We start from the raw sequence: 27,322 nt of genomic DNA, 5'->3' as shown, positions 1-27,322 counted from the left end.
TTCCCCACCCACCCACCCACCCCCAGAGTGTTACTTGACAGCCCTAAATTTGGGAAACTCACCACTCTACTGAAGAAACAGCAGATAAAGCTGACCTCAACAATTTTTGTCCTGCCTTAGTGCTGTCCTTTTGACAAAAGTTCTAGAGGTCTGCATCAGTATGTAACTTGCACAGCTTATCGCTCAAAATCAACTTTTGACAAAGTCCAGTTAGGGTTTAGACTGGGAGGCTGCACTGAAACCGTCCTTCTCCAGGTAGTAGCTGAAACATTTCATTTCCTAGTCTCTAGCATCTCTTGTCTCCTTGTGCTTCTTAAACTCTCTGCAGCATTTGATACTGTGATTCACTCCCTCCTAAGGAATACTCTCTAAGGATACATTGGCATTGAAGGCACTGGCCTCAAACGGCTCACCTCTTATCTGACAAACCTGGTATAGGAGATTGAAACTGCCAATTTATTTTGTAGTGCGGTTGCCGTCACAGGGGTTCTCACGATGTTCTGTACTTGACCTCACTTTATTATGCACATAGAAATCTTTGGGTGTTCTTCTTAATAACCCAGAGACCCTACAACATCATTTTGTGGACAATACTCCAGTTTATCTTACCTATAGTCCATCAACTATAAACACCTAGCAAAATGTAACCCACCTAGTGGCGTCTCAAATGTCTGGCACTCCCATCTTCTTGGCCCTTTGCATTGGAAGTAGTGGGACCATACAGGTGCTACTCCCCCATTAGGAGAGCTCAAAATAGTTTTGAAAAGTCAGATTTTGCTACTCAAAAATAGACTGATTACTGTCCCCCTTGTGTTGTAAAAATGTTTCTATTCAGCCTGTAATCTTCTGTTAGTGATATATGTATTAACGTTATTTATATATTAGTTATTTATGTGTTTCTATACAATTAACAACTAATGAAACTAAACTATGGCAAACATCCCAAGTCACTGATCTCTTTACAGTACTTTCTACTATGTGAAACACTTATGAGCAAATGCTGCTCAATAAGAAAATAAATCCATTGTCGGATTGCATCATTTAATTTTAACCCCTAGACTTTGGCATGAAATTCAAACTCCTATTGCGGGGTATGATAATCTGGTCCATGTGCCCCGGGGTGTTTTAAGTCTCCACCCATGCCCCTGGTTGTGCATTAATTTGTGTCTTTTGTCATCCTTCACGTGGCTGCATATGTTGTACTAAATCACTATCATTTCTGCAGAGCACCTTGCACAAGCCAATGTGCCTCACAAGCAGAGGTTACAAAAGTTTTGAATCGATAATTGCTATTTGGGAAGCTAGGCCGTTGGCGCATATTGAGAATTTGCAGGGCTTCCCAAGCTCTTCGGTTGCATGCCCCAGGTCCTGGGGCATTCCTTTGCAGATAATCCCCTTGCGGGATGAATTAACCAAACTTTGGAAACCTCACAGGCCTCTGGTCATTACTTCAGACTGTGTAACTGCTGTTAGGGAGGGCCTAGGAGAGGCCATGAATTCTTCATTGGGACTTCTACTTGATGCTGGGGGCACCCCTTATAGGATGTAAGTGGGACATGAGTGCTCCTGATGACTACTAGTCTGACTATAATATATTTTGTATATCACCAGGAACGCTGCAGAAACCAAGGCACTGTTCAACAAGCACAAACCCACCCATGTCATCCACCTGGCTGCGATGGTGGGCGGCCTCTTCAGGAACATGATGTACAACCTTGACTTCTGGGTAAGTGCTTACTTTGTGCAAGGCTGGTGTGATACAGCACTGGGCTTAGTAGGGTAGGTGGAAACTCGAGCCCTTTTTTGATGGTTGTTCACCAGGAACTATCCACTTTGAAGGGTTTATTTCTACTCGTGTTTTCAGACTCTGTATGAAAAGCTATAGTTTGCATTCGTGCTGCCCCTCTGTGGGTTGAATGAATGCTATGGTTGATGGACGTCCACAAGTGAATTGGATTGGACACTTTACTCATCAGTTAGGTAGGTGCTCAAAATTGCAAGTGTTGTCTCAGAGCTAGAGCATGCACAGCAACGACCTTCGTTATAGGCCACCTTGGGATCAGATAGCTGACTGGGTTGAACATCTGCTTTATTTTCTGTGTGACTGCAGGTCACAGGGCTGGTTTGCCATGTTATGCTGTAGTCTAACAAATAAGTAATGGCCGTTGTTCTCCACACACATTCCACTTTCACTGTTTTAAGATCCAGTGATTCCAATGAATGGTGCCCGTGGGAAGTAATACTCTACCCATTCACAGCTGTTCTGAGACACCGGTAGATGTCATATTCACACCATACATGCGTTCGCAATACACTTCTGATCTCGTGGGAACATAGTTCAGAAATCTTTGATTAAGAGAAGTGCTGTTACTTTTATTGCACAAGTTCTTCTAACCCATGTGTTTTTCTGTTCTTTTTTATCTCTTATTTTACAAACTGTTTATGGAACTGGCTTCATTTTTATTTGATACCCAGTCTTAGACTTTTTTGTTGTTGTTGCTTTTTACAATGCTGTCTCTGTTGAATTATGCTAGGTATACAATTTTGTGACTGCATTGCAGTCGTCTCTCTACAGTGGGTGGATTTAGACCCATGTTAGGAAGGTTGTTGCTCGCTTGTGAAGGCTGGTAGTGCTGGAGAGAGGTGCTTCTTTCTGAGAAGCCGTGCCTGGCCCCCACATGAGGTTTAGCTCGAGGAAAGTAGCTCAAGATCTGGTTCCACTAATTAAGTCCTAAAAGCACAGATCACGCTTTTTAGGTCTCGCCTGAGCCAGCGCATGCGTTGCTCTGGCGAGACTTTTAATAAGTGGGCTTCAAAAATCCGACTATGCTCTTTTTGTGTGGCCTCAAGTGTGCGGTTATGCGCACAGGTGCCATTTGGCTTTCCTCCATCATGGCTCATTAAGCGCATCGCTCGTGGGCACCCTTACAGCACGCGCACATCGCACACCACTCACCAGATGTGCTTCCTTGGTTTTTTTTTTTACTTTGAGCGCGAGGCGCGTGTGCTTGTTTTTATAGGACTTGTGGCCTGATTACATCCAAATTTGCCATTTTGTGTGTTCTGCTGTTTGCTTTCCTTCCACCCCTCCTCACGTTGCAATGTACTCCTCCTAAAGTAAATACATGTGAGGTAATGTGAACCCTTCCAAGCCCGCCGTTACTCATCCAAGCTTCCAGGCGCTCAGGAGGCCTTGATAATGTGATTGGCCTGTCTTTTAAGATACCCCTGCGCCCCAGCTCTTAGGTGAGTGAGCTCTTCCCGTCGTTAGCCCAGTTGCAGCCTGTCCCCCCTTTCTGCCAGATGGCCTCCGAGCTCGCCCTCTGTCTGCGCGCCCAGTCAGGGGCGATGAGAGACGGTTCTTACCGGCATGGACTGTCGCCTCACTGAAGGTGGTGATGACTTAGTGTCCCAGCACTTCCAGGGGAGCTTTTCTGCGGCCGCCATTGTCATGTTAAGTGCTCTGTCGTGTGAGCTTTTCACAGGGTGTCATGCCCCGCACCCTCCACAGACTCCCCACTTCACCGAAGCCTCCCCGGCGAGGTTAATGAAGGTGTCAAAATGCGGCGTGAATACAAATAATTAAGCGTAATCGTGACAAAACCTTGTCTTTCAAGTCACAGATTTTCTTTTTTGTTTTTATCAGGAGTGTTAATTTAATCATAATTAAAGTAGACTGCATTACAACCACACATATATAAAACGTTTTAACTAGTGTACCTCCTTGTTCTATCACAATTTTGACTTTGGAACTTTTATCTTACTAGCAGTCTGCTGGATGGACGAGAATCTCCAGTCTTGGCTTAGGATGCTGTTAAAATTGTTTCTGTGTCCTCTTCGTCAATTGTTTCGGAAGTGTACCTATTTAGTGAGCAGATGTGTTGTACGGTACACCCAGACACTCCAGGCTTTCCCATCCAACAGCAATTACATTCTGAGTGTTGAACCTCGCCACTTTTGGTACTTTGGGCATCATTAGTGCAGGGGGTGCAATGGCACAGAGGCTAAAGGATCGTAGGGTCTCACTCCAATTATGAATGTTTTTGCTGCCCATCTGGGTGGCACACTGTGGCACACTACACATGCTTGAGTTGGGGCCCATGATATCAGTGCTATACGACTAATACATTTGCATTATTAGTATATGAGTAGAATGTTCTGCATGCAATATGCTTCGTTATTTCCAAAGATAAAACCACCTATCTAAGTTGTTCGAAGAAGGACAAAACCAGCGTAGGTATATAGGTTTTTGGATTTGATTGTGTGATTTATCTTTAAATTGTTAGCTCAGATCGAAGTTTCCAGTTTCAGTAAACTCAGGTTAGAGTTGACACCATAAGGGAGTTCTGGAAATTATTAACACTGGGAGCCTTCCCGGACGGCTTTGTTATGCTTGCTCCTTTGCGCGCGCATGTAGAGCCAGGCTGACACGCGACTGTCCCAGAAAGCCATATCAATGCCTGTCTCGCAAACAATACTTAGAGGTCTGGCACAGCACATGCTGTTGCCTGGAGTGAAAATGAACAACGGGGACATAAAGGAGACCATGCTCGTGGGCGATGAAAGGAGTCATATTACTGTACAAACCAGTTCTTTCACAATGTTCCCTGGGATTTAATTATTTGTTTGCTGCCAGAAAATTAACAAGAGAGAAGATTAAAACCTAAAAGATCAACTTGAGAAGGCAGTGTTCGGGCATTCTCCAAATATAAATGATGATTTTTAAAAGTTCAAGAATTATTCACGTTTTAAAGAAATTAGATCTGGCACCCCAACATCGATCAGGCTTGCAAGAAAAGGAAAAGTTAGTCACTTGTAGTAACTCCGGTAATTTACGTTGCAAGAAAAGGAAAAGTTAGTCACTTGTAGTAACTCCGGTAATTTACATTTTTAAGTCTCTCTGTTGGTATCAAGCGTTGCAAACCTCTGCCATGTGCTATTTAGTGGCAGAATGAAAGCGATTCTCTCCTAGGGTCTGAATACAAGTTGCATCATACTGGGTAAGGGTAAAGTCGCATGCGATTTTACAATTCAATTACCATCTCGAAATCTGCAACTGTATCATGCAATTGTAGGTAAAATCCCATCACATGGGGAACTGATTTTTCCAGACATAAAATCACGTGGAATGGGTTTTAACGCATGCATGTGCCCCCTGGTCTTAGCCGGTGCCAAGTGTGGACCTGTGGACCTGTGGGTGGGGTAATGGCAGAAAGAGGAGGGGGGAAGGAAGTTTTTTTTATCTCATTTAAAAAAGAGACAAATTAGGCTGCTTCTGTACCATTTTTTTTCAGCCAGAATTACCATCCAGAAAAACTGAGTATTGTTTTCTACCCCACCCAGAATAACCATTGACATAGTGATGGAGCGAGATAGAAAACAAAATTTTGTTTAAACTCGCAAAGTCACATTTCCATAACATGAATAAAATTATTAATGATTTGTGATATGTCGTGCTAATACAACCTAGATTAAACTTTACACGTGGGGGGACTAACATGTGTGCTCATAAACGTGCATATTTGTTGCATCTTTTTGTTCGTGCAAAATAATAAAATAATTTATTGTTTTCGTTTTTGTCATTACTAACTGCTGCATACTTAAAATAAGCATGTGCTTGTTTTGCTTTTTCTTGTCTGTGTGATGTCATTTCTACTATTCTAGGTGCATATGGGTCTCATAGAAAAACGGAGACTGGTAAATATAAACGCTGCTTTATTTGTTTGCAATGGCTAGGTAACATTTTGATTAATCGGGTGGGTTAATTATTTAGTAAACCATGGGGTGGATACAGAATATACTTTATTTCTTACATTAATACTTTTCTTGTGTTTGTTTTATACTAGAAATCATAAGTTGCCTGCTTTTGAGGCCTAGCTATTTGAGCCGCAAAATGAGAGTTGAACTATAATTCTGCAGAAAGTCACGAGACGCCCATTCTGAATTAAAACGTTTATTGAAGCTGCATTCACAAAGAAAAAACTGATGAGCTGACATCATTCTGTCGGACATGGCCAAGGTCGAAAGTGAACTTTTTGTCAGTCCTTAACTTGGCATCCGCGGAAGTTGCACCGTAAGACTATGGAAGCTGCGAGGATGACTTAAAACAAAGTTGCAATCGCAGGAAGCCTCTGGCTTCACGTGGAAGAGACAATGGTCTTTGTAAGACATGATTTTGTGGAACTTTTTAAGAATCGGGTGACATGTCACTTGTCACTCTCAGCCAATGGGACGTCGAGTATTTCTGAAAACTTTCCTTTGCTAGTTTAGTTAGCGTAGAAAGGTATAAAAAGTCATGCCCTTAGGGTTGGGCTGGCTGCTGCTTTCTGACTTTCCGATGAGGGTGATGTGCTGCTGGACTTTGCGTGGAGCACGTAAGAATCCTCAAAGATCTTTACTTTAATTTCTGTCTATTTAGCTCAGTTAGGAAAATATGTTTTAGAAATGCTAAACTTTATATAATTCTTTGAAGTTAATTCAATTGCTTAAATTGTACTTTTCTTATTTCTTACCATCATGCTTGCTTTATTGCAAATAAATTTCATTTATAAGACTTACAACATATATACCATAATTTAGAAAATAAAATCTTACTTTTGACAAACAAGCTGGTCTTGGTTATTTAGAAGTATAGGTTACCATTAGCTAGATCACGTCGCCTATGGTGGTCGTTTAAATGGTTGAGTTTTATTCTAATGACAATATTCTTTCTGCAAATGTATAAATTGTTTATAGTTTGTAAATAATGTGTATATAGATTTATTCTGACCACCTGATTCAGTAGGCCCAAAATATATCAGGTTCATAAATGGGTCCATGTTTAGTATAGAATTTTGTTTATAGGTTATGAAGTTGGGTAGCGTAGTTTATGATATATTTTCTATAGCCCGCTGGATCAATTTCTGGTAGCCATCGGACGGTTTATATATGTTGTTTTTGACATACATGTTACATGCATGATACATATATGTTGGTAAATTCATAGGATTAAGTTTTAACACATGTTGAGTTTGTTTATTTTGTGCTATGTGTGTACCGGTACAAAAACTGTGTGATGAGAAAGTAGTCATGCAGAATATCTGATCTGTTTCTGTGATATCGCCGAGTATCACTGTTGGTATCGCCGTGTACCAGAAGTATTGTCACCGTGCAATACAGTGTTGTCGCCGTGCAACACAGTTTTAGGGCTAGGTGTGAATCTTGTATAGTGAGGGTTTTCTAAGAAATTAGAGCAGCATGAGAATAGGGACAAAGCGCCTTCCATAAAACTCACTGTGATAAGAGTATTAGTTATATTCGAGCTTGAGTGAAGGGTAGAGTAATGTCGGTGCATGATTATCTATAAACAGGTTAGAGTCCTGTACGGGTACATGTTTTATATCTATAAACAGGTGAGAGCCCTGTACGGATAACGGTGTTATTTTGCTAACGGTGCATGATTTCTATAAACAGGTGAGAGTCCTGTACGGATTTCATGTGTGTCTGAAGTTAGGGAATTTTCAGTGTGAAAGTGCGTGATTGTTTTGTAAGGTATGTTCAAGTGGAACTCTTAGATACTGTCACTTCGCGGTGCGTTCAGAGGAAAATGAGTTCATATTCTTACGTGTTAGAAGGGTAGGGTAAGAGTTGCTCTACTGACAAATGGAAATTATCCTTAGTGTGAATAGCGCCGACTATTCCGAAGTGTGGATACTTGAATGTATGTAAACTATCCTAATTAGAGAAGCAGACAGATGAGTTTCGTTTTATGTATTCACTAAAATGTACCAAAAGTAATTCTAAGGTACTTAGGAAAGTTCAGGATAAAGTCTGTACCATTCTAAGACTTTTTATGATGTTATGCAGTGTTTAAATACATTTAAAAGCTCTGCACGCTAATAAAATTCAATTCAAAAGTGTTCAGCATAGTTGAAAAGTATAAAAAGGTGAACTGTGCTATTTTAAAACATTCAGGAGCATTTTAGAATGTTCTGTGTTAATTAGGCTATAATTAAGGTATTTCACGTTGATAAACATTTTTTAAGCAAGTAAAAAGCGATTAGTATTCATTTTATAATCATTCCTCACTTTAATTATAATAATAAATTGTTCTCCCTAGTTTAAAACGATTAAAATGTGCCCCGATCGAAAATTGTAAGGGAGGGGCTGGTTTTGCGAGTGAAACAGCGTGTAGGGAGAGACAGAAGCTGCAGCAGCTGCCTACGTCAGAATTGCCGCGCTCGGATTGGCTAGAGCGTCAGCATTGTTAATGAAAAGCTGCTCTCTGATTGGTTGTTGCTCGATGTTAGATTAAAATAACCACTGTCTGCCGAGAAAGTGTCTCACTACTCCCAAATTTCCCTCAATACATTAGCTATATGGTTTAAAACAGGGCTGATATGTGTGGCAAGAAATTATAATAATATTCTATAGAGGAAGGGCTGTTTACTGTATGAGAGCGCAAAAGGGGAGAGCCTGCAGCCACAGCTCCTGCATGCGTCAGCTTGCCGCGCTCTGATTGGTTAATATGTCTGAAAGGATAAAGCAAAGCAGTGTTCTTATTGGCTGAGGCAAAGTGAAAGGCTGCGTTGTGATTCGCTGTCGGCGCTCCTGTGTTTTTAGTGGTTGCCTGCCGAACATTTTATGTACATTTTATAAGTGTCCCCAAGTTTATAATACACACACAAATATAGTAATAAGCCCCCGTTTAGTTTCTTTGTTGGAGGCGCTGTTGTAGAAAGGAGAAGTGTATTTGGAGCATTACAGTAAAAGTATTCCCAGATTGACTGAAGCGTTACTGTGATGCTGTAATTGGCTAGGCGTCCGTTTTGTTCTAAAGATTAATGCGTGCCATAAGCATAGCGCACTGCGTTGCAAACAAATTTTGTGAGGGAGGGGCTGTTTGCCGAGAGAGAGGAGCGAGTGGGAGAGAGAGCTGCCTGCAGCGGCTCCCTACGTCAGCCGCCGTGCTGTAATTGGCTAAAACGGCCCGTCGCGTCATCGCAAGGCCGCGCACCCATTGGCTATTGACGCGCAGCGTCATATAAGGGCCGCGACCTTATTGGTTGAGGCTCCGTGAGCCCCGCTCTGATTGGGCGAGGCTCTCCCAATTGATTATACATGCTTTGGAGTGTCTGGCACAAATTGCGCTGTATTGGAGAGTAATCTTTTATTAAACTTGAGCCCCTTATCTTTTTGACAAAGTGCCTGTCAAGTGTTAGGTTTTGTTTTCTTTTAGACCGCACCAGTCCGCTTCATCTACAGCATTACTGCTCGTTTTTATGTTTAAATTAATTTGCTAGATTATTTTGTTTTTCTTATTGAAATAGCACCACTGGCTATTAAATTAAATTGTGTCCCGAGCAATTTGTAAAGGAGAGAGGGCTGTTAAATAGCGAGTGGGAGAGCTGTCATCTGTAGCGACTGTCTTCGTCAGCCGCCGCGCTCCCATTGTAGGAGGTCCCGTCGTGTCATAACAAAATTGTACACCCATTGGATGGTGAAGCACACACCCCTAATTCCCGGTGCAGCCTTAAGAGGTTGTGCACCCATTGGTTGTTGACGCGTAGCGTCACACAAAGGCCGCGACCTCATTGGTCGAGGCTTCGTGAGCCTCGAGATTGAAAAAGTTACGAAGGGGCCGCTCTGTGACTGATAGAGTGGATTTCCATGTCATAGCTGTTATATGACGAGCGCTGGAGAGACTGTCAGCTGCAGCAGCGCTGAAATTTATTAAATAACGTGAAAGCTGTGTTCTGACTGGACGAGGTGTTTTTGAGGTCACAGCAAAATCGCGCTGTGATTAGATAAAGCGCTGTTGTATGTTAAAAGGTTTTTTTATGTCCCAGATTTGATTTAATGCAGAGGTTTGAATGTAAGGCGAGTGGGACAGAAGCAATAGCGATTCATGGCCTTAGCAACAGTCTGGTCAGCTGAGTATTGTGGTAATCACACGATGATTGATTAAAACACCTGTTGTGCTGATGCACATTGTTTATTTCCTATCAAACGCTATGCTAGTAATGCCCAGAAATATATTTTAATAACTGATTAACATTAAAAAGTGGAATTTTACAAAACATTGAATATTATATGTAACTAGTTACCCTGTTTAATTGACAATAACAGCAAAGGTGATTAGAGTTTATTAAATAAAAGTTAATTAATAAATAGTTATCATTAAAATTGTAAATTAAATACAGGTTATAGCAGAAACAGTAAAACATTATGTCACAAAACGAAATACGATAATGATATATAATTAACATTTAAAGGGTAAAGAGTTATTTACAAGCAAGAAATTATATGTAAATTAAGGCAAAACAAGTTAGGTTTTCTTTTTCCACAGGTATACGTTGCAGAAGGTGTGTAAGTGAAAATTAAGTACATTTAAAACACATGTGATTATATGTTGGTATTATTGTTATAAATAAATATTTTGCGTTGTTACTGTTTTTGCAAATTGATATTTTTCTTTACAGGTTAATTATAATTAGTGATACAGGTAAATTAGGAGATATATTAAATTGACCAAATTATTAAGTTTTCTACACCTGATAGTATTAAATTAATTAATTAATTGATCAGCAAGCGCTGCAAAGCAAATTTAGAGAGTACATTTACCAAATTAATTAAAGAAAATGTCTACCTTATATAAGAAAATGAAAAAGGTTGTAGCTAAATGTGAGAGTAAATTAAAGATTCCCAAATTAGTGAAAATAAATAATAAAGGTGTCAGAGTAGAAAATGTAGAGCAGTGTAAAATTGATGTTGTAAATATGGATCAGAACAGAAATTCACGAAGACCCCTAGAACAGATTAATGCAATGCCAAAAGTGCCAGATCAGATTAATAAAGTGCCAGCTCAGAATTTTACTAAAAATAATGCAACAGAAAAGCATGATGAAATGCTTAGTACTTCTGGAATTAATATTCCTGATTATGTAAATTCATCAAATGATTTAAAGGAGTCCATGAAATATATGGAAACAGAGATAGTGCCTACACTGGGAAAAGATGAAATTAATTCCGCAAATTTAAAGGTCCCATTAACTGAAAAGGTTTATTCTATTGTACTTGAAATTGAATTAGTAGGGATTGTAACCGAGCAAGGAACAGAGATGACTTCAGTTCTGGTAAGTGAGAAGTCTGACATTGACCTAATGAAATTGACACAGTCAGACGAGTCAGAATTATGCTCAAAGAAAAAGGAGATTGAGATAAATGAGCTGAATGAACAGCTACAAATACAGCGACAGGTAATGGTTCAGCAGATTGACATGGCTTCACTGCCATTACACATTTTTGTTAATAAACAGACAGAGAAAACAGATACAGGATTAAATAAAGAACAGGAAAACAGTCCAAAAGGATTAAATACATTTCCAGAATTTTGGAATGAAAATAATGTTCTTTTGAGTGAAGACATCAAAGTAAAGGACGCAATTGATCAACAGATTGAAACTTTGATTTCTGCAGGTTCACTTTTCAGAAATGCAAATTTAATTAAAAGATTGATTAATGATATTCAATTGGCAGAAAGGTTTGCTGTCGTGATATGTGCAGCATACAAAATGAATGATGAACATGCTTTGAGTTCACTAATACTAACATCTGTAGTTGAAACATGGCAGGTAGTCAAAGATTTACAAGATGAAGCAACTCATGAGGAGAAAAACACATGGTTGAGAAACACATGGTTGAGTACAGATTTTAGACAGCGAGATGAGGATGAGATTTGGATACACAGAGATGATAGAGTAGTTTTGCTAAATAGCATGATTACTGATATGGACAGAATATACCATAAAATTGCAGAATTTCTTTACCAGAGGTGTCTGACTTATCAGCAAGTGAACACAATTAGGAGAACAATTGTGAGAATGGGAACAGAATTACAGGAGAGTGGTTTATTCACTAGATTACAAATGGATTTCTTTCAGATGTCACTGCATGAAAAACTGTGCTACATTTTTGTGATTATCGGTTTGATTACAAAATGGGTTGAAACATTTCAGAAGTTATCAGATAACAGAAAACATATTGAAAACAGATTGCTCCAATGTACAGATAGACTAGAAATTACAGATGTTGAGGAGCATGAGAATGTTATTATAAAAGACAGAGATGCAGAAATGTGCCTAGCTGCAGGTACAAAGTGGACAGATGTCCTTCCACTTGTTTTGATGTTTCTGAGAAACACTACTGATAAAAAGACAGATTTAAGTCCACGTGATATTATGATGGACAAGGTCATGAGACAGACATTTATACCAGAGAAAAGAATGATGACTATCAATGATAGCATCAATTTGGAGAATTGTATGAATTTATCAGATGAAATGATTTCTGTGTTTGATGAAGATGAAACTGAAGTACAAACAAGAGAAAAAGAGCAAGTACTTGATCAGTTACCAGGTAAAAGGATCAGGAAAAAGGTTCGTCTAAAAGGAAATTCTCTAGTGCCAAGGTGGCAGAAAAGGAGGCTAGTCAGTCTTGTCACGACAAATGCAGAGAAGTGCAAAAGACTGAAGAGGTGGATTGACACTGGCCATACTTTTCGTGTATCTACACCTGAAAATCCTGATGAGGATAGTGTCACAACTGCTGATTCAGATTCTGAAGAAGAGTCTGAAGAGAATCCAGATCTTGAAGATCGACAAGTTGGTCGACATCTGGAGAACACGAAAAGAAAACAAGCCTTGATTGAAGAAGACTTGAAAGTTGTGACTGAAGACTCAGAAAATGATGGAAATCTGCCAGAAAAAGAAGCAGAAGAAGAATGTGATCAGATTATGATTCAAGACCAGGAGAGTATTGAAAAGCAGAAAAGTAGCTCTGAAAGCAGGAACAGGAATTCTGAAACTGGGAAGTTGAAGGTAATTAAAGAAGAAAATGAATTGCCAAGTACCAGCTACAAAGATGACGTTCCTAACGGAGTGAAACCGCTGAGTAAAGAAGTACCTGAGTCCAGAGTGAAAATGTCTGACACTGAAACTGATGAGAATGATGAAGATTCTCAAATAAGAAAATTCAGAAAAGGAGCTTGGAGAACAGAATGTAATGTGACCAAGCAAAAGAAGAAATCACTAAGAAAAAGTGATAACTGGTCAGAAGAAATTGAAGGCCTAAAATTCAAATTGAGATACAAATCAAAGAAACAGATTGATGAGATATCAAGTCAAAGGGATTCTGAAAAGAAAAGTGAGGCAGGAAAGAAAATAGAAGTGATACCTGTAGTGGAGGTAAATGATGAGAGTCAAAAAGAGATTGAAAACAAAAGTGACAATGATTGAAGTACATACCTGTTAAATTTTAGGTTTCTGTTTTTGGCATAAGGCTGAAGAAATCTTGTTAGGCGACACAAGGACGAAGAAATTATGTTACCTGAAAAATTAATTTGTGACATTAGGTCGAAGAAAAACTGTTAGAAGGTTTAAAGAGTATAAAAAAAAAAAAAAAAAAAAAAAATTGAAAAAGGGGGGTGTTAGAAATTTTTAGAAAATTTAGGTAAATTTTTTAAAATTTTTGTTTTATTTTTCTTTGCAAGCTTAATGCAAATATAATTCTGCTTTGGTTAATTTAGGTTATTGTTCTTTGAGAAATTAATAAGGAGAAGTTTAAGGTCAATATGACAAGCAAGATACTGACATTTTATTAGTTATAGTTTTGCAACACTTTTATTGAAACTTAGTTGTATGTTACACAAGAGAAAGAAATAGAACTAGAGGGGTTTCTTAAAACTCAGTATGAGAATTGTAGATAAACTGATGAGATAAGTCTTTAGAAATACTAACACAGGTGAAATTGAATCATGTTCATCTTAGATAAAATCTTTGCTAAATTTTTGGGTGCTGGTGTGGTGATTTGTTAATCACCAGATGAGGGAGTTGATGGAGCGGGATAGAAAACAAAAATTTGTTTAAACCCATGAAGTCACACTTCCATAAATAAATTAATAATGCTAACAACTTGTGCTGTGTGTATAATAATTCAACCTAGTTTAAAGTTGCATACACAAAAGACATGTGGGAAACTAAAATGTGTGCTCATAAATGTGCATTATGTTGCATTCTTATGTATGTGGAAAATAATAAAATAATCTTGTCTATTGTCATGTCATAACTAATAGCAGCTGTTTTTAAAATAATGGCATGTGCTTATTTTGCTTCCCTTGTCTATGTGATGTCATTTCTACTATTCTAGGTGCACATAAGGCTTTATGGATTCATGAAGACAGGTAGATATAAAATGCTGCTTTATTTGTGCTTTACTGCTAGGTAATTTAGACTAATGGGTTAATAATTAGCAATGATGGGAGGCAACAGAACAAATTGTATTTCTTTCATTAATTATTCTTTGTGTTTGTTTATATAATAGTTTTACAAGTGAAGCTTAGAGATGGCTGCAGGAAAATAGTACCCTTTTAAAAGTGACGCAGGGACAGTGGCGCAGAAAATTGACGCTTTCTGAAAGAGGCCTAATGATGAAAATGGCTCAAGTGAAAATAATTCCAAGAAGGATGGAAAAGGCCTCTGAGCTTTTATTTTGAAAGGTTTTGGATTGAACTGCTAAAAAGATGACTTTTTGGAGAAATTTGCTAACGGTTGCTAACGTGCCACGGGAGTTCAGAGCTGACTAGCTCTTTCACTTCGCGGTGGGTTCAGAACAAAGCGAGTTCATAATTATACTTGCTTGAAGGGTGGGGTAAGGTTACTCTACTGACAATTGAATATTATCCTTAGTGTGAATAGCGCCGTCTATTCCGAAGTGTGGATACTTGAATGTATGTAAACTATCCTAATTAGTGAAACGAACAGATGTTGTCTTTATAAGTCATTGTTAAGAATTAATTTACACTGAAAAGTGTTCTTAAAATGGCGCTGTGAAAAGATTTTGTGAAGGAGGGGTAAGCGCCAGGAGTGAGAAGCGAAAAACCGCAGCTGCTGTGTACGTCACAGAGCCGCGCTGGGATTGGGTGACCTACGTCACAAGCTGTATTCTGATTGGCTCCTGAGTCTCTGACGGCCTGTGAGCTGATTGGTCCTTCGGAAATTCTCCAAATTTATTGGTTGAGCAAAAAACTGACGTAGCTCAACCGCCATTGGCTTGTTAGTGTGTTTCGCGCACGGATTGGTTGTTTTACGGAACATCCCGGAAATATTTTACGAACGATTTTGTGAATTAAATTTTACTTTTGAAAATGAGTTATCATTTTAAACATGTTGAGAAAAAGACAACATTATTTCAGAAATTTAAGAATTTATTTTCACCTGACAAGAAAATCGAAACGCGAGGTGGTAAACTACTTCATAAGTATAAAACACCTACAGCGTACATGGAAGGTGAATACGGATATCATACTGTCTTATGGTTCGACAGTTGGAAACGTTATACTAAAAACGATGGTGTTTTGGCTTGGCCTGATGATGGTTCATTTAATGTAAGAGTTTTAAGAAACTTACGAGAGAAAATGAATGCTCTTGTTCCAAAACCGAGACCAACTCAATTTGAAGCTTTAGTTGAGTGGGAAGATGAGATGTATCAGTTACAAAGAGAAGCTAGTGGAATTAAAAGACCTTCTAAAAATCCATCATGGAAAAGAGAAACTCATGAAGATAGATTACGAATGTGGAGACAGGGAAACATGAGTGAAGGATTGTATTTAATTCATGAAATGGTAATGGGTTCTCCTACAGGAAAATCTATGGAAAGTGAATCTGAGGATGCAGTTATGGAAGAAATATATACAACTGCTAGAAAGAAACAGCCTAATCAGCCTTCGAGACCTCCTAGATCATGGTCTACTCCGGTGGTTTCTACTGAAACGTCACCGAGTGCACCTCCAATTAATGAAGCTCCTAAACTTTATCCAAATAATTGTGAAATCACTGAAACTCCTAGAAGACCAGAATTTGAGAATGCTCGAAATGAAGGTAGACATTTTTCAATGACTCCAAGAGCAAGGGAACCTCCAAAAGATTATACAAGAGAGACAAGAAATGTTGAGGATGATGATTATAATGAATATTTAAGGTCTAAAGAAGAATTAATCAAAAGAATGACAAAAAGCATGGAAGCTGTCACGGTTCCAGTAACAATAGGTCCTGTTCAGCCTGTATTTGATCAAAGAAATACAAACAAAACTGGATTAACTATTCCTTTAAATACAGAAATTCAAAAGCCTGCTGAAAAATTTTATTCAGATTTGACAGAATTAAACATTTCTAGATCGAGAATGCCTGATTTAACCTTTAATGAGGATTTATCTCCAAAAACACCAATGGGTGCTATGTCAGATGTAGGAAGTCCTGAAGTCAGGGTAACTACACCAAAGCTTGATGTGGCCAAATTAAAAGCGAATATAGAAGAATTAATAATTGGAACAATTGGCCCAGATAGTTTAAATTACTATCGGGATGATGAACTATTATTCATTTGCAAAAGTATTCAATGGAAAACGAAAAATAAATATGATCAATTGGAGGATCTAGCTGCAGAACTTGAAATCGATGTGAGTAAACAAAAGAATTTTGCAAAACATTACAGATTAGATTTCTCAGAAAGCGACATTGAGAGTTTGAACTCAATGGGAAGAATAGTTCACATTAAAGATTTAATTGTCTATATCAAAAAGCTAGGAGAACTGAACAAATGGAGAGTGAAATGGACTAAAAGGAAGGAAGATGAAAGATTAGAAAGAATGTCAAAACAATTTCCAATGAGAGAAGTTGCAGGTGGAGGATATGTTCATGTCCCATGGTCGAGACAAGACATTCTGTTATTCACAAATGATTTTCCTAAATTAAGAGAGAAACCTGTTGAGTGGTACAGGCAAGTCGATAGATTTATCAAAGTGTCAAAAGTTCTGTGGATTGATTTGGATGGATTTTTTGACATTGTTGTTCCATCTGATCTTTGGACAGAATGTAAAATATCTATTAGTTGGCCAAAAACAGAACCTGAGCGAATCAAAGAAACAGGTGCCCCAAATCCACTCGTAATGGATTTTTACGAGAAAGTAATTGTTTGGATGAAAAACAAAATTCCACCCAAAGAAGTTGATTGGGTTAAAATAGAAAGAACAGAGCAGGAAACAAAAGAATCAGTTCATTCTTTTTATGAAAGACTACTGTTAATCTTTAAACAATACAGTGGTTATGAAAAATTAGATGAGAAAGACATGAGTCATTTTATCTATAGATTTGTTTATGGACTAAAGCCTGAAATTGGAGAAATGATCAGAACTAGCATTGTCGGATGGCAAGCACTATCTATTGATGATATTCTGAGAAAGGCAAAATATTGTAGCGATGAATTAGAAGTAAAACAGAAGAAGCTGAAGGAGAAAGCCATGTGGGCACAGGTAAAAGTGGCTGAGCAACAGATTGCCAGCATGGGAAATAAGAACACTAATTTTGTTCAAACTGGAAATACGAACCAGATACAAGGAAAGTTTAAAGGTAATAATTTCCAAAAGAAATTTAGCCCAAAGATAGAAGAGCTGAAACAAAGATTACCTTGTTTTAATTGTGGCGAAATTGGACATTGGAGGGACGAGTGTCCTCATCCTCCTAGAAACTTAAAGAATCCCTTATTGAATCCACAGATGCAGAATGGTGTTAACGTGCAGCAACAGCTACAGATGCAACAGGGGTTAAATGAATTTAATATTCAGCGACAATTACAACAACAGCAACAACAACAGGTGAATAATCGTCAGGACCAGTTGCCACAACCACCTTTTCCGAATTGTGGGGGAGTTCAAAAATATAATCCAAACGTGGGATTTCAGGGATGTGAACAGGTAATAAAACCACAAAAACAGCAAAAGCAGCAAAGGGTTCAAATGCAAAATGCTTCACAACAATTTTTATTAACCGAAAGCCAAGACAGTGATTCTGATGATTATTGCTGACGGTGCCCGAGAGAGGAGGAAGAGTGTGTTGTTGGAGCCACTCTTGAGGTTGACCAGTCTGGTCCTTATGTAAACGGGAAAGTTAATGATGTAGACATCACTTTTCTAGTGGACACTGGTGCTACCCGTTCTACTGTTAGATCAGTGGAAATTGAAAACCTACCTCTCTCTGGGGATACCATCCAAGTTGTCGGAGTAAGTAATCAGCAAATTAAAACAGATTTAACTGATCCAGTACCAGTTGAAATTGGAAATTACAGAGACAAACACAGATTTGTGGTTTGTAATAGTAGTCCAGTAAATCTATTAGGTAGAGACATACTATGTAAAATGAATTGCAGAATATATTGTTCTCCTGAAGGAGTTGAGTTACAAACAATGGAGGAAGATGGTTTGTACAGAATGACAATGATGATGATGGAAGCAGAAGAAACAAAATTGTTTCCTGCATTTGAAGAAAAAGATTTACCTGAAGAGCTAAAAGAAACAGTGAAATCTGAAATATGGGATTTTACTGGGAATGAGATGGGTCTGATGAAAAACGTAGATCCTGTTAAAATTGCATTGAAGCAGGGAATAGAATTTCCAAACACTCCACAGTATAAAATGAAAACAGAGACAATTGAAGGTATTACACCTGTAATTGAAAAATTAATCAAGCAAGGTGTATTGGAAGAAATGAAGAGTAGCTCTTGTAATTCACCAATTATGGGAGTTAAAAAGGCTAACGGAACATTTAGGATCGTACAAGATCTGAGAAAGGTTAATCAAATTGTTATTCCATGTTGTCCTGTGGTTCCAAATCCAGCAGTGATTCTATTTCAGATTCCATATGATGCTGAATGGTACACAGTCATTGACCTTTGCAATGCATTCTTTACTGTTCCTCTACACCCAGACAGTTATGAAATCTTTGCTTTCAGATTCCAAGGTAAGACCCTTGGATGGACAAGAATCCCTCAGGGCTATACAGAAAGTCCTTCAATCTTTAACGAACTGTTAAAAAGATCATTAGAAGATTTAGACTTACCAGGTAGGTCTACGTTGGTGCAGTATATTGATGATTTGTTAATAGCTGCAAAGACAAGAGAAAATTGTGTAACAGACACAATAATTCTGTTAAATCGCCTTGCAGAAGAAGGACATAAAGTGTCCCCAGCAAAACTACAGTTTTGCAAACAGGAAGTGAAATATCTTGGTCACAGAATTGCAAAGGGAAAAAGACAAGTAACAATAGAGAGAATAAAAATGATTCAAGCAATGTTACCGCCAAGAACACAAAGACAGGTCAGAATGTTCCTGGGAATGGTAGGTTACTGTCGACAATGGATAAGTGGATTTTCAGTAATTGCGAAACCACTACAAAGACTGACCAAATCAGATGTAAAAGATCCAATTATTCTCAATGATGTTGAGATGGAATCTTTTGAAAACTTGAAAAAGAGCTTATGCCAAGCTCCTGCTTTGGGTATGCCAAATTATGAAAAAGATTTTGAACTGTATTGCAGTGAGAGAGAAGGATGTGCATTATCTGTGTTAATTCAGAGACATGGAAACCTAAAGAAACCTATTGCATATTTCTCTGCAGTTCTTGATCCAATTGCAAAAGCATTACCAGGTTGTTTAAAAGCAGTTGCAGCTACAAGTATCAGTCTTGAACAAAGTGAAGGAATCATTATGGGATTTCCTGTGAAAGTTTTTGTGCCTCATTCAGTTGAAATATTACTGACAAGAGGTAAGACTCAACATTTAACAAGTAGCAGATTGACAAAGTATGAGAAAATCATACTAGGAGCAGATAATGTTTCGATTTCAAGATGTTTGAATCTGAATCCTTCTACATTACTGCCTGATTCAGAAATCGTTAATGACATTAAGACAGAACATGAATGTTTAGATGTCATGGAATTCTGCACAAAACCAAGAAAAGACATCAAAGACAGACCTTTGCCTGAATCGGATTTTGTCTACTTTGTAGATGGCTCATGCTTAAGATCCGAAGGTGGTGTCTTGAAAGCTTCATACTCAGTTTGTACAGTCGAAGATGTTGAAGAAGCATCATGTCTTGAAGGAGTTCGTTCAGCACAAGTGGCTGAATTGATTGCTTTAATTCGTGCATGTGAAATATCAAAAGATATAAGAGTTACCATCATTACTGATAGTCAGTATGGGTACGGAGTTGTGCATGATTATGGACAACTCTGGTCACAGAGAGGATACATGACATCAACAGGATCACCAATTAAAAATGCAGTTTTCATTAGAAGATTAATTGAAGCAATACAATTGCCAAAAGAAATTGCCATAGTCAAGTGTGCAGCACACACTAGAGGAACTGATTATATTTCCAAAGGAAATGCCTTCGCAGATGAAACAGCAAAGTACTGCGCAAGGAAAAATTATTCTTACAATCGGAATAGAAGTACAGAAACTGATTCAAATTCATTAATGCTAACAACTATTGTAGAAACATGGAATGAGATTAGAGATTTACAAAACGAAGCAGATGATGAAGAAAAAGACCAGTGGTTAAGATCAGATTGTAGACAACGTGATGAAGATGGAGTGTGGGTTTACAAAGATGGCAGAGTAGTTTTACCAAATTGCATGATTTCTGACATGGCCAGATTATATCATGGTCCTGCACATTTAGGAAGAGATTCTATGGTCAGACTTTTTAGAGAAACATGGTTCAATACCAAATTTAGAACCATTGCAGAATCTTTTTGTCAAAGGTGTTTGTCATGCCAACAAATGAATCCAAACAGAAAATCAGTGGTGGGGACAGGAATAATTGGTCGAGAGGGTGGTCCCTTTACCAGGTTACAAATAGATTTCATTGAAATGCCCTTACACAACTGTTTGAAATATGTACTTGTAATTGTATGCTTGTTCTCAAGGTGGGTAGAGGCTTTTCCTACACGACATTGTGATTCAATTACAGTAGCAAAACTAATGCTCAGAGAAATCATCCCAAGGTACGGTTTTCCAGTTACTATTGAGAGTGATGGAGGAAGTCATTTTGATAACAAACTGTTGAAATTAATTTGCGAAGCTATGAGTATTGAGCAGAAAATACACTGTGCATACAGACCAGAGGCATCAGGTGTAGTTGAACAAATAAACGGAACTATCAAAAACAGAATTGGGAAAATGTGTCTAGAGACAGGAGTTAAGTGGACTGATGCTCTTCCACTTGTTTTGATGTCAATAAGAAGTACACCAGATAAAAAGACAGGTTTGAGTCCTCATGAAATTTTGATGGGAAGAGTTATGAGGCAAGCTTTTGTACCTGTAGGTAAACTGTTGAGCATAAATGACAGTGCAATTTTGGATTACTGTAAAAGGTTATCTGATATGGTAACTTCTGTGTCTAATCAGGTGGGAACTGAAGCACAATCAAATGACAAAGTTTTGACACATGATCTGAGACCTGGAGACTGGGTCAGAACGAAAGTACATCGGAGGAGGAATTGTCTATCTCCTAGATGGCAGAAACCTAGGCAGGTAATCTTGATCACTACTAATGCTGTAAAGTGCAGAGGATTGAAGCGCTGGATTCATCCAAGTCATACTATTCCAATACCAACTCCTGAGAATTCTGATGTTGAAAGTGATACCACAGATGACTCTGATTCTGAAGCAGAAGACAGAACAGAAGGTGAAGTAATTCCAGATTCTGAAGATCGACAAGAAAGTCGACATCTGGAAACTGTGCCAGTGAATGGAAATCTGACAAGAAAAGACTTAGAAATAATTGAAATAGATTCTGAAGGTGAAGAGAATCTGCTAAAAGGAAAGATAACTGAGGATTCGGTTGTCTATATTGAAGACAAAGAAGCTGAACCAAAAGAAGTTTCAGACCAGGAGAGTATCGAAAGGCAGAGAACAAGCTCTGAAGTAAGGAACAAAAATCCGAAATCTGGGAAGCTAGAGGTAATTGAGGAAGAGGAGGAGAACGAATTACCGAGTACCAGTGATGGAAGACAAAGTGAAGTTCCTGAAGGAGTGAAATTGCCGTATAGAGAAGTTCCTGAGTCAATTGAAATTTCAGACTACGAAACTGAGGAAAGTGACGTAGAAGGTGGAAGTGAAAGCAGAAAGAAAAGGACTTGGAAATCTGAATCGAATAATTCTGAACCAAAGAAAAAGTACGTGAGAAAAGCAGACTACTGGCCTGGTGGAAGATTGAGAGTCAGATTGATTAAAAAGCCAATAGAACAAGTTGAAGAAATCAGTAGTCAAAAGAGTCCTGGAAAAGAGGTTGGAGTTGGAAGGAAAATAGAAGTGATATCAAGAAAAGGGAAGAGAATAATTAGACCAAACCAGAAATACAAGTCTCCTGAGTGGACTTACTTAGTAATTCCACCTGTTATAGACATATATGATAGTAGTGAAGAAGAAAACGAAATCCAAGAAATTAGTGACAATGATTGAAGTACAAATTTATTAAATTGGCATAAGGCTGAAGAAATCCTGTTAGTTGACACAAGGTCGAAGAAAACTGTCTAATAGAAGAAAACTTATGTATGACATAAGGTCGAAGAAATCTTGTTTAGGGTTATAAAAGAAAAATATATTTTAAAAGGGGGGTGTATATAAATTTTAAAATTTATTTTTATTTTATTTTTGAGGCTAAAACTAACCTAAAAATGCCTTACATTAAGGAGAGCACTTCAAAATGCTCTGTTTTTAAAAGATGCTGTAAGATGACTCTGGTGTGTCTGCTCATTTTAGTTCTGCTCTGGTTGGTACTAGCTGTGATTATACCTTTAGAAATGAATAGAGAATTACACAAAGTTAATTTAACAAGCAAAGCTCTGGTTAGCCAAACTAAACATAGTGCATCTGCAAAAGTAATTGATCATCAGCCTAACATTCATCAAGATAAATCAATAGGTGATTTTTCAAGTAATACTTTCACAAAGCTTTTGAGTGAATATGTAAAGGTAATGGATGCAAAGGATTGTTATGTATGCGTTAAGTTACCCGCTTCTGTTTCTGAGGGAGTAACATATAATATGCTTCCTCTCACTTATGCTGTTACATGTAGTGTATTAACTAGTTTATTTTATCAAACTGGTCGTTTAGAATATTACTATTCAAATTATGATGAGATTTTTGCTAATGTCAAGATTGATAATGCTTTAAATAAGCATAAGAAAGCTAAACAATTGAGAGAATATTTCCTTGTTACTAACGAACTCACTTATGAGTATGCTTACAAGAATAATCTAACATGTAAATTAAGTGCTGAAGGGAAGATATTTCTGAATATGGTTGAGGAGAGAAGAGCAATTTATAAGAGAAATGAATTAGTCAAGCAGACTAAGTCATCATTCTGGCAAAAAGAGGATGAGAAACTAAATGGCAAAATGCTTGAAAATATTGCAATTCACATAGACAAACCTGTTAGTGGAAAGCTTTGCATTAGAAGAGATAACACACTTTTTGATAATTATTTTGTAGGTGCAAGCAACTGTGAAGATACTTATCAGATTATGGGAGGTTGGGGATTTAAAGGTGGAAAAGATCCTATCTTTCCTGGAATTTATTTTGTTTGTGGTGACAAAGCCTACTACAACCTTCCAGACCATTGGTATGGAACTTGTTATGTGGGAATTGTTTTTCCTAAAGTGTTTCATGTTGACAGAGATTCAGAAGGATTATTTAAAATTCATAATTATGTAAATAGAGCTAAAAGAGAAACTTTTACTGAAGTTCTGGGAGATATTTTTCAAGCTGTAATACCTTTTGTTGGTATAACCCTAAATGCAGGGAGAATCAGAAAATTGTCCACTATAGTTGATAGATTATCAACTGACACTGCTGATGGGTTTCAATTAGTGAATGTTGAAGTTATTGCAATTAGATCCATGGTAATTCAAGACCGTCTTGCTTTAGACATACTCCTAGCAAAAGAGGGAGGAGTCTGTGGCATTTTACATGTCCAACATTGCTGTACATATATACCGGATGAAAGTAAAAATATTGAAATGTATATTAAGAATATTACACAAATGCATTCTGAAATAATTCCTTTAGAAGAAGAAGATTTTACTGGGAAACTTTCAAATAGGTTTCAAGCAATTAAAAACTGGTTTCATAATATCGGAAGTTCAATTCTTGGCAAGATTCTGGCACCTTTGATTATAATAGTATTCATTTTTATTTTGACTAAAGTAGGTTGTTTGTTGCATAAAAGAAAGAAGCATTTGAGAGAAAAGAAAAGAATCTATAAACTCAGAAAAGAAGAGGAAAGGGAGATTGAGTTGCAGGAGTTACATAGAGAGCGTCATGTTAATTGTAAAGATTATGCTGAAACAGACTTTTAGGTTTACTAATACAATGAATTTGGATCGATTTCATATAAATTAAATTTACCAAAATTTTGAGTGCTGGTGTGGTGATTTGTTAATCACCAGATGAGGGAGTTGATGGAGCGAGATAGAAAACAAAATTTTGTTTAAACTCGCAAAGTCACATTTCCATAACATGAATAAAATTATTAATGATTTGTGATATGTCGTGCTAATACAACCTAGATTAAACTTTACACGTGGGGGGACTAACATGTGTGCTCATAAACGTGCATATTTGTTGCATCTTTTTGTTCGTGCAAAATAATAAAATAATTTATTGTTTTCGTTTTTGTCATTACTAACTGCTGCATACTTAAAATAAGCATGTGCTTGTTTTGCTTTTTCTTGTCTGTGTGATGTCATTTCTACTATTCTAGGTGCATATGGGTCTCATAGAAAAACGGAGACTGGTAAATATAAACGCTGCTTTATTTGTTTGCAATGGCTAGGTAACATTTTGATTAATCGGGTGGGTTAATTATTTAGTAAACCATGGGGTGGATACAGAATATACTTTATTTCTTACATTAATACTTTTCTTGTGTTTGTTTTATACTAGAAATCATAAGTTGCCTGCTTTTGAGGCCTAGCTATTTGAGCCGCAAAATGAGAGTTGAACTATAATTCTGCAGAAAGTCACGAGACGCCCATTCTGAATTAAAACGTTTATTGAAGCTGCATTCACAAAGAAAAAACTGATGAGCTGACATCATTCTGTCGGACATGGCCAAGGTCGAAAGTGAACTTTTTGTCAGTCCTTAACTTGGCATCCGCGGAAGTTGCACCGTAAGACTATGGAAGCTGCGAGGATGACTTAAAACAAAGTTGCAATCGCAGGAAGCCTCTGGCTTCACGTGGAAGAGACAATGGTCTTTGTAAGACATGATTTTGTGGAACTTTTTAAGAATCGGGTGACATGTCACTTGTCACTCTCAGCCAATGGGACGTCGAGTATTTCTGAAAACTTTCCTTTGCTAGTTTAGTTAGCGTAGAAAGGTATAAAAAGTCATGCCCTTAGGGTTGGGCTGGCTGCTGCTTTCTGACTTTCCGATGAGGGTGATGTGCTGCTGGACTTTGCGTGGAGCACGTAAGAATCCTCAAAGATCTTTACTTTAATTTCTGTCTATTTAGCTCAGTTAGGAAAATATGTTTTAGAAATGCTAAACTTTATATAATTCTTTGAAGTTAATTCAATTGCTTAAATTGTACTTTTCTTATTTCTTACCATCATGCTTGCTTTATTGCAAATAAATTTCATTTATAAGACTTACAACATATATACCATAATTTAGAAAATAAAATCTTACTTTTGACAAACAAGCTGGTCTTGGTTATTTAGAAGTATAGGTTACCATTAGCTAGATCACGTCGCCTATGGTGGTCGTTTAAATGGTTGAGTTTTATTCTAATGACAATATTCTTTCTGCAAATGTATAAATTGTTTATAGTTTGTAAATAATGTGTATATAGATTTATTCTGACCACCTGATTCAGTAGGCCCAAAATATATCAGGTTCATAAATGGGTCCATGTTTAGTATAGAATTTTGTTTATAGGTTATGAAGTTGGGTAGCGTAGTTTATGATATATTTTCTATAGCCCGCTGGATCAATAGCCAATAGGTCTCACCTTTGGGACCTTATAAGAGTTTAGCCATACAACACTTGATGTTGTTGCACCAAGGATATTGTGCTGGATAACTAAACACCTATAAGGTCCCAAAGGCGAGACCTATTGGCTATGCCAATGCTTGTTACTTTTTCCCATACAGTTACATTCTCATTCACAAGTGTATCACCAGTGCATCGGCAGTACCTAGTGTGGGACGGGTCCACAGTTCATGTTTAAGTTCTTATCCGTATGAGCCCCAGAAAGAGGTGCAAGGGGAATGAAATCTTCAACTTCCCACTGGTTTCTGCCTACTCTTCGGGGAGGAAAACCTTTGACCCAATTCTCTTCCAAATATGCTGGAATTATTCGGATTTTGACTGACTGCGTTTAACTGCAGGTGCCGTTTGAGTGCCCTGCCTTTTTCATCGTCCCTCATTAATCCTCAGACACCCTCCTGATGTGTCCTGTATGGTGTGCTCTCTGTCAGCATGACTGGGGGTGCTGTGTATTAGGCCCCTCCTCCTTGTCTGGTCTTCTCCGTACCCCTGCCCCCTTCACGTCACTCCATAAAAGCCCTCTTTAGATTCTCCCTATCATATGAACCATGTGGTCAATAGGGCACCCCTACCCCCAAAATCCATGCATGGTGTGGGTAATTGTTCTGACTTTTCTGCCCTGTGTGGGCTTGTTTGTTCCTCCCTTTTCCTTCTCGCTCATTTCCTTGCCTTTCCCTCCCAAGATCCCACCCCCCCTTCCCCACCACTATTTCCCATTTCCCGCCCTCTCTCCCCGCCAGACCTCTGCTTCTCTATGTGCATAGTTGGGACTACACATCAGGAGCTTTTTGCCTTTGTGTGCACTGCTCTGTGCCTGGTTATTGCTCCCATCTCTACCGTATAGATGACTGTTGGAGGTCTTTACAAGCTCCTTTCCATTGGGCACATGACCCCTCCCCCCACCTCCTCCATGTGTAAGATTGGGGCTGCTCTTAACGAGCTCTGCTTCATTTGTGGGCTGGCATGTGACCTGTCTGCGACTCCCCCCACTCTCACTTGCGCTACGGTAACACCTATATTTGCTTTCCGGGTGCTGTGCCCTTTCCCTTGCATAATATAATAGTCCATAGTTACCATCACCTGCTCTTAAATCGTCCAGACCAAAGGGGGATAGACTGCTGAAATCATGTAATATTCACCTCGGCCAACCCCTCCGCCCCCCACAAAGACACACCAAATGAGCCCCTCCCCCGGTCCCCAGTCCTCCAGTCGCACCCAGTTTCTTTTTTTCTTCACCACAAACACTGAGTAGCCTTGCCTGCTTCTGTTAATACCAAGCCTTTTTCACCTGTGTAGCCTTGAATCCACACTTCATGCACGATTGCTGCAGCCCCTTCCCCAGCTCTCCAATCACTTAACCATTGGTGTAGCTTTGCTCCTCTATACTCCTTGCCATC

The 27,322-nt window shown here is 38.3% G+C and overlaps 1 protein-coding gene across 1 annotated transcript in view; it reads left to right on the top strand.

The window, feature by feature from the left end:
• Positions 1-27,322, top strand: part of GFUS (GDP-L-fucose synthase) — a 120,963-nt gene that overhangs the window by 60,956 nt on the left and 32,685 nt on the right. Inside the window, exon 3 of the mRNA XM_078686618.1 lies at positions 1,612-1,726. Coding sequence (XP_078542744.1) covers positions 1,612-1,726 — 115 coding nt within the window. The remainder of the gene's footprint in view (positions 1-1,611; positions 1,727-27,322) is intronic.

The sequence above is a fragment of the Lissotriton helveticus genome, chromosome 4_1 (assembly GCF_964261635.1).
Source record: "Lissotriton helveticus chromosome 4_1, aLisHel1.1, whole genome shotgun sequence".
Classification (NCBI taxonomy): Eukaryota; Metazoa; Chordata; class Amphibia; order Caudata; family Salamandridae; genus Lissotriton; species Lissotriton helveticus.
The sequence above is the reverse complement of the archived record's forward strand: the minus strand, read 5'-3'. Positions and strand labels throughout refer to the sequence as shown.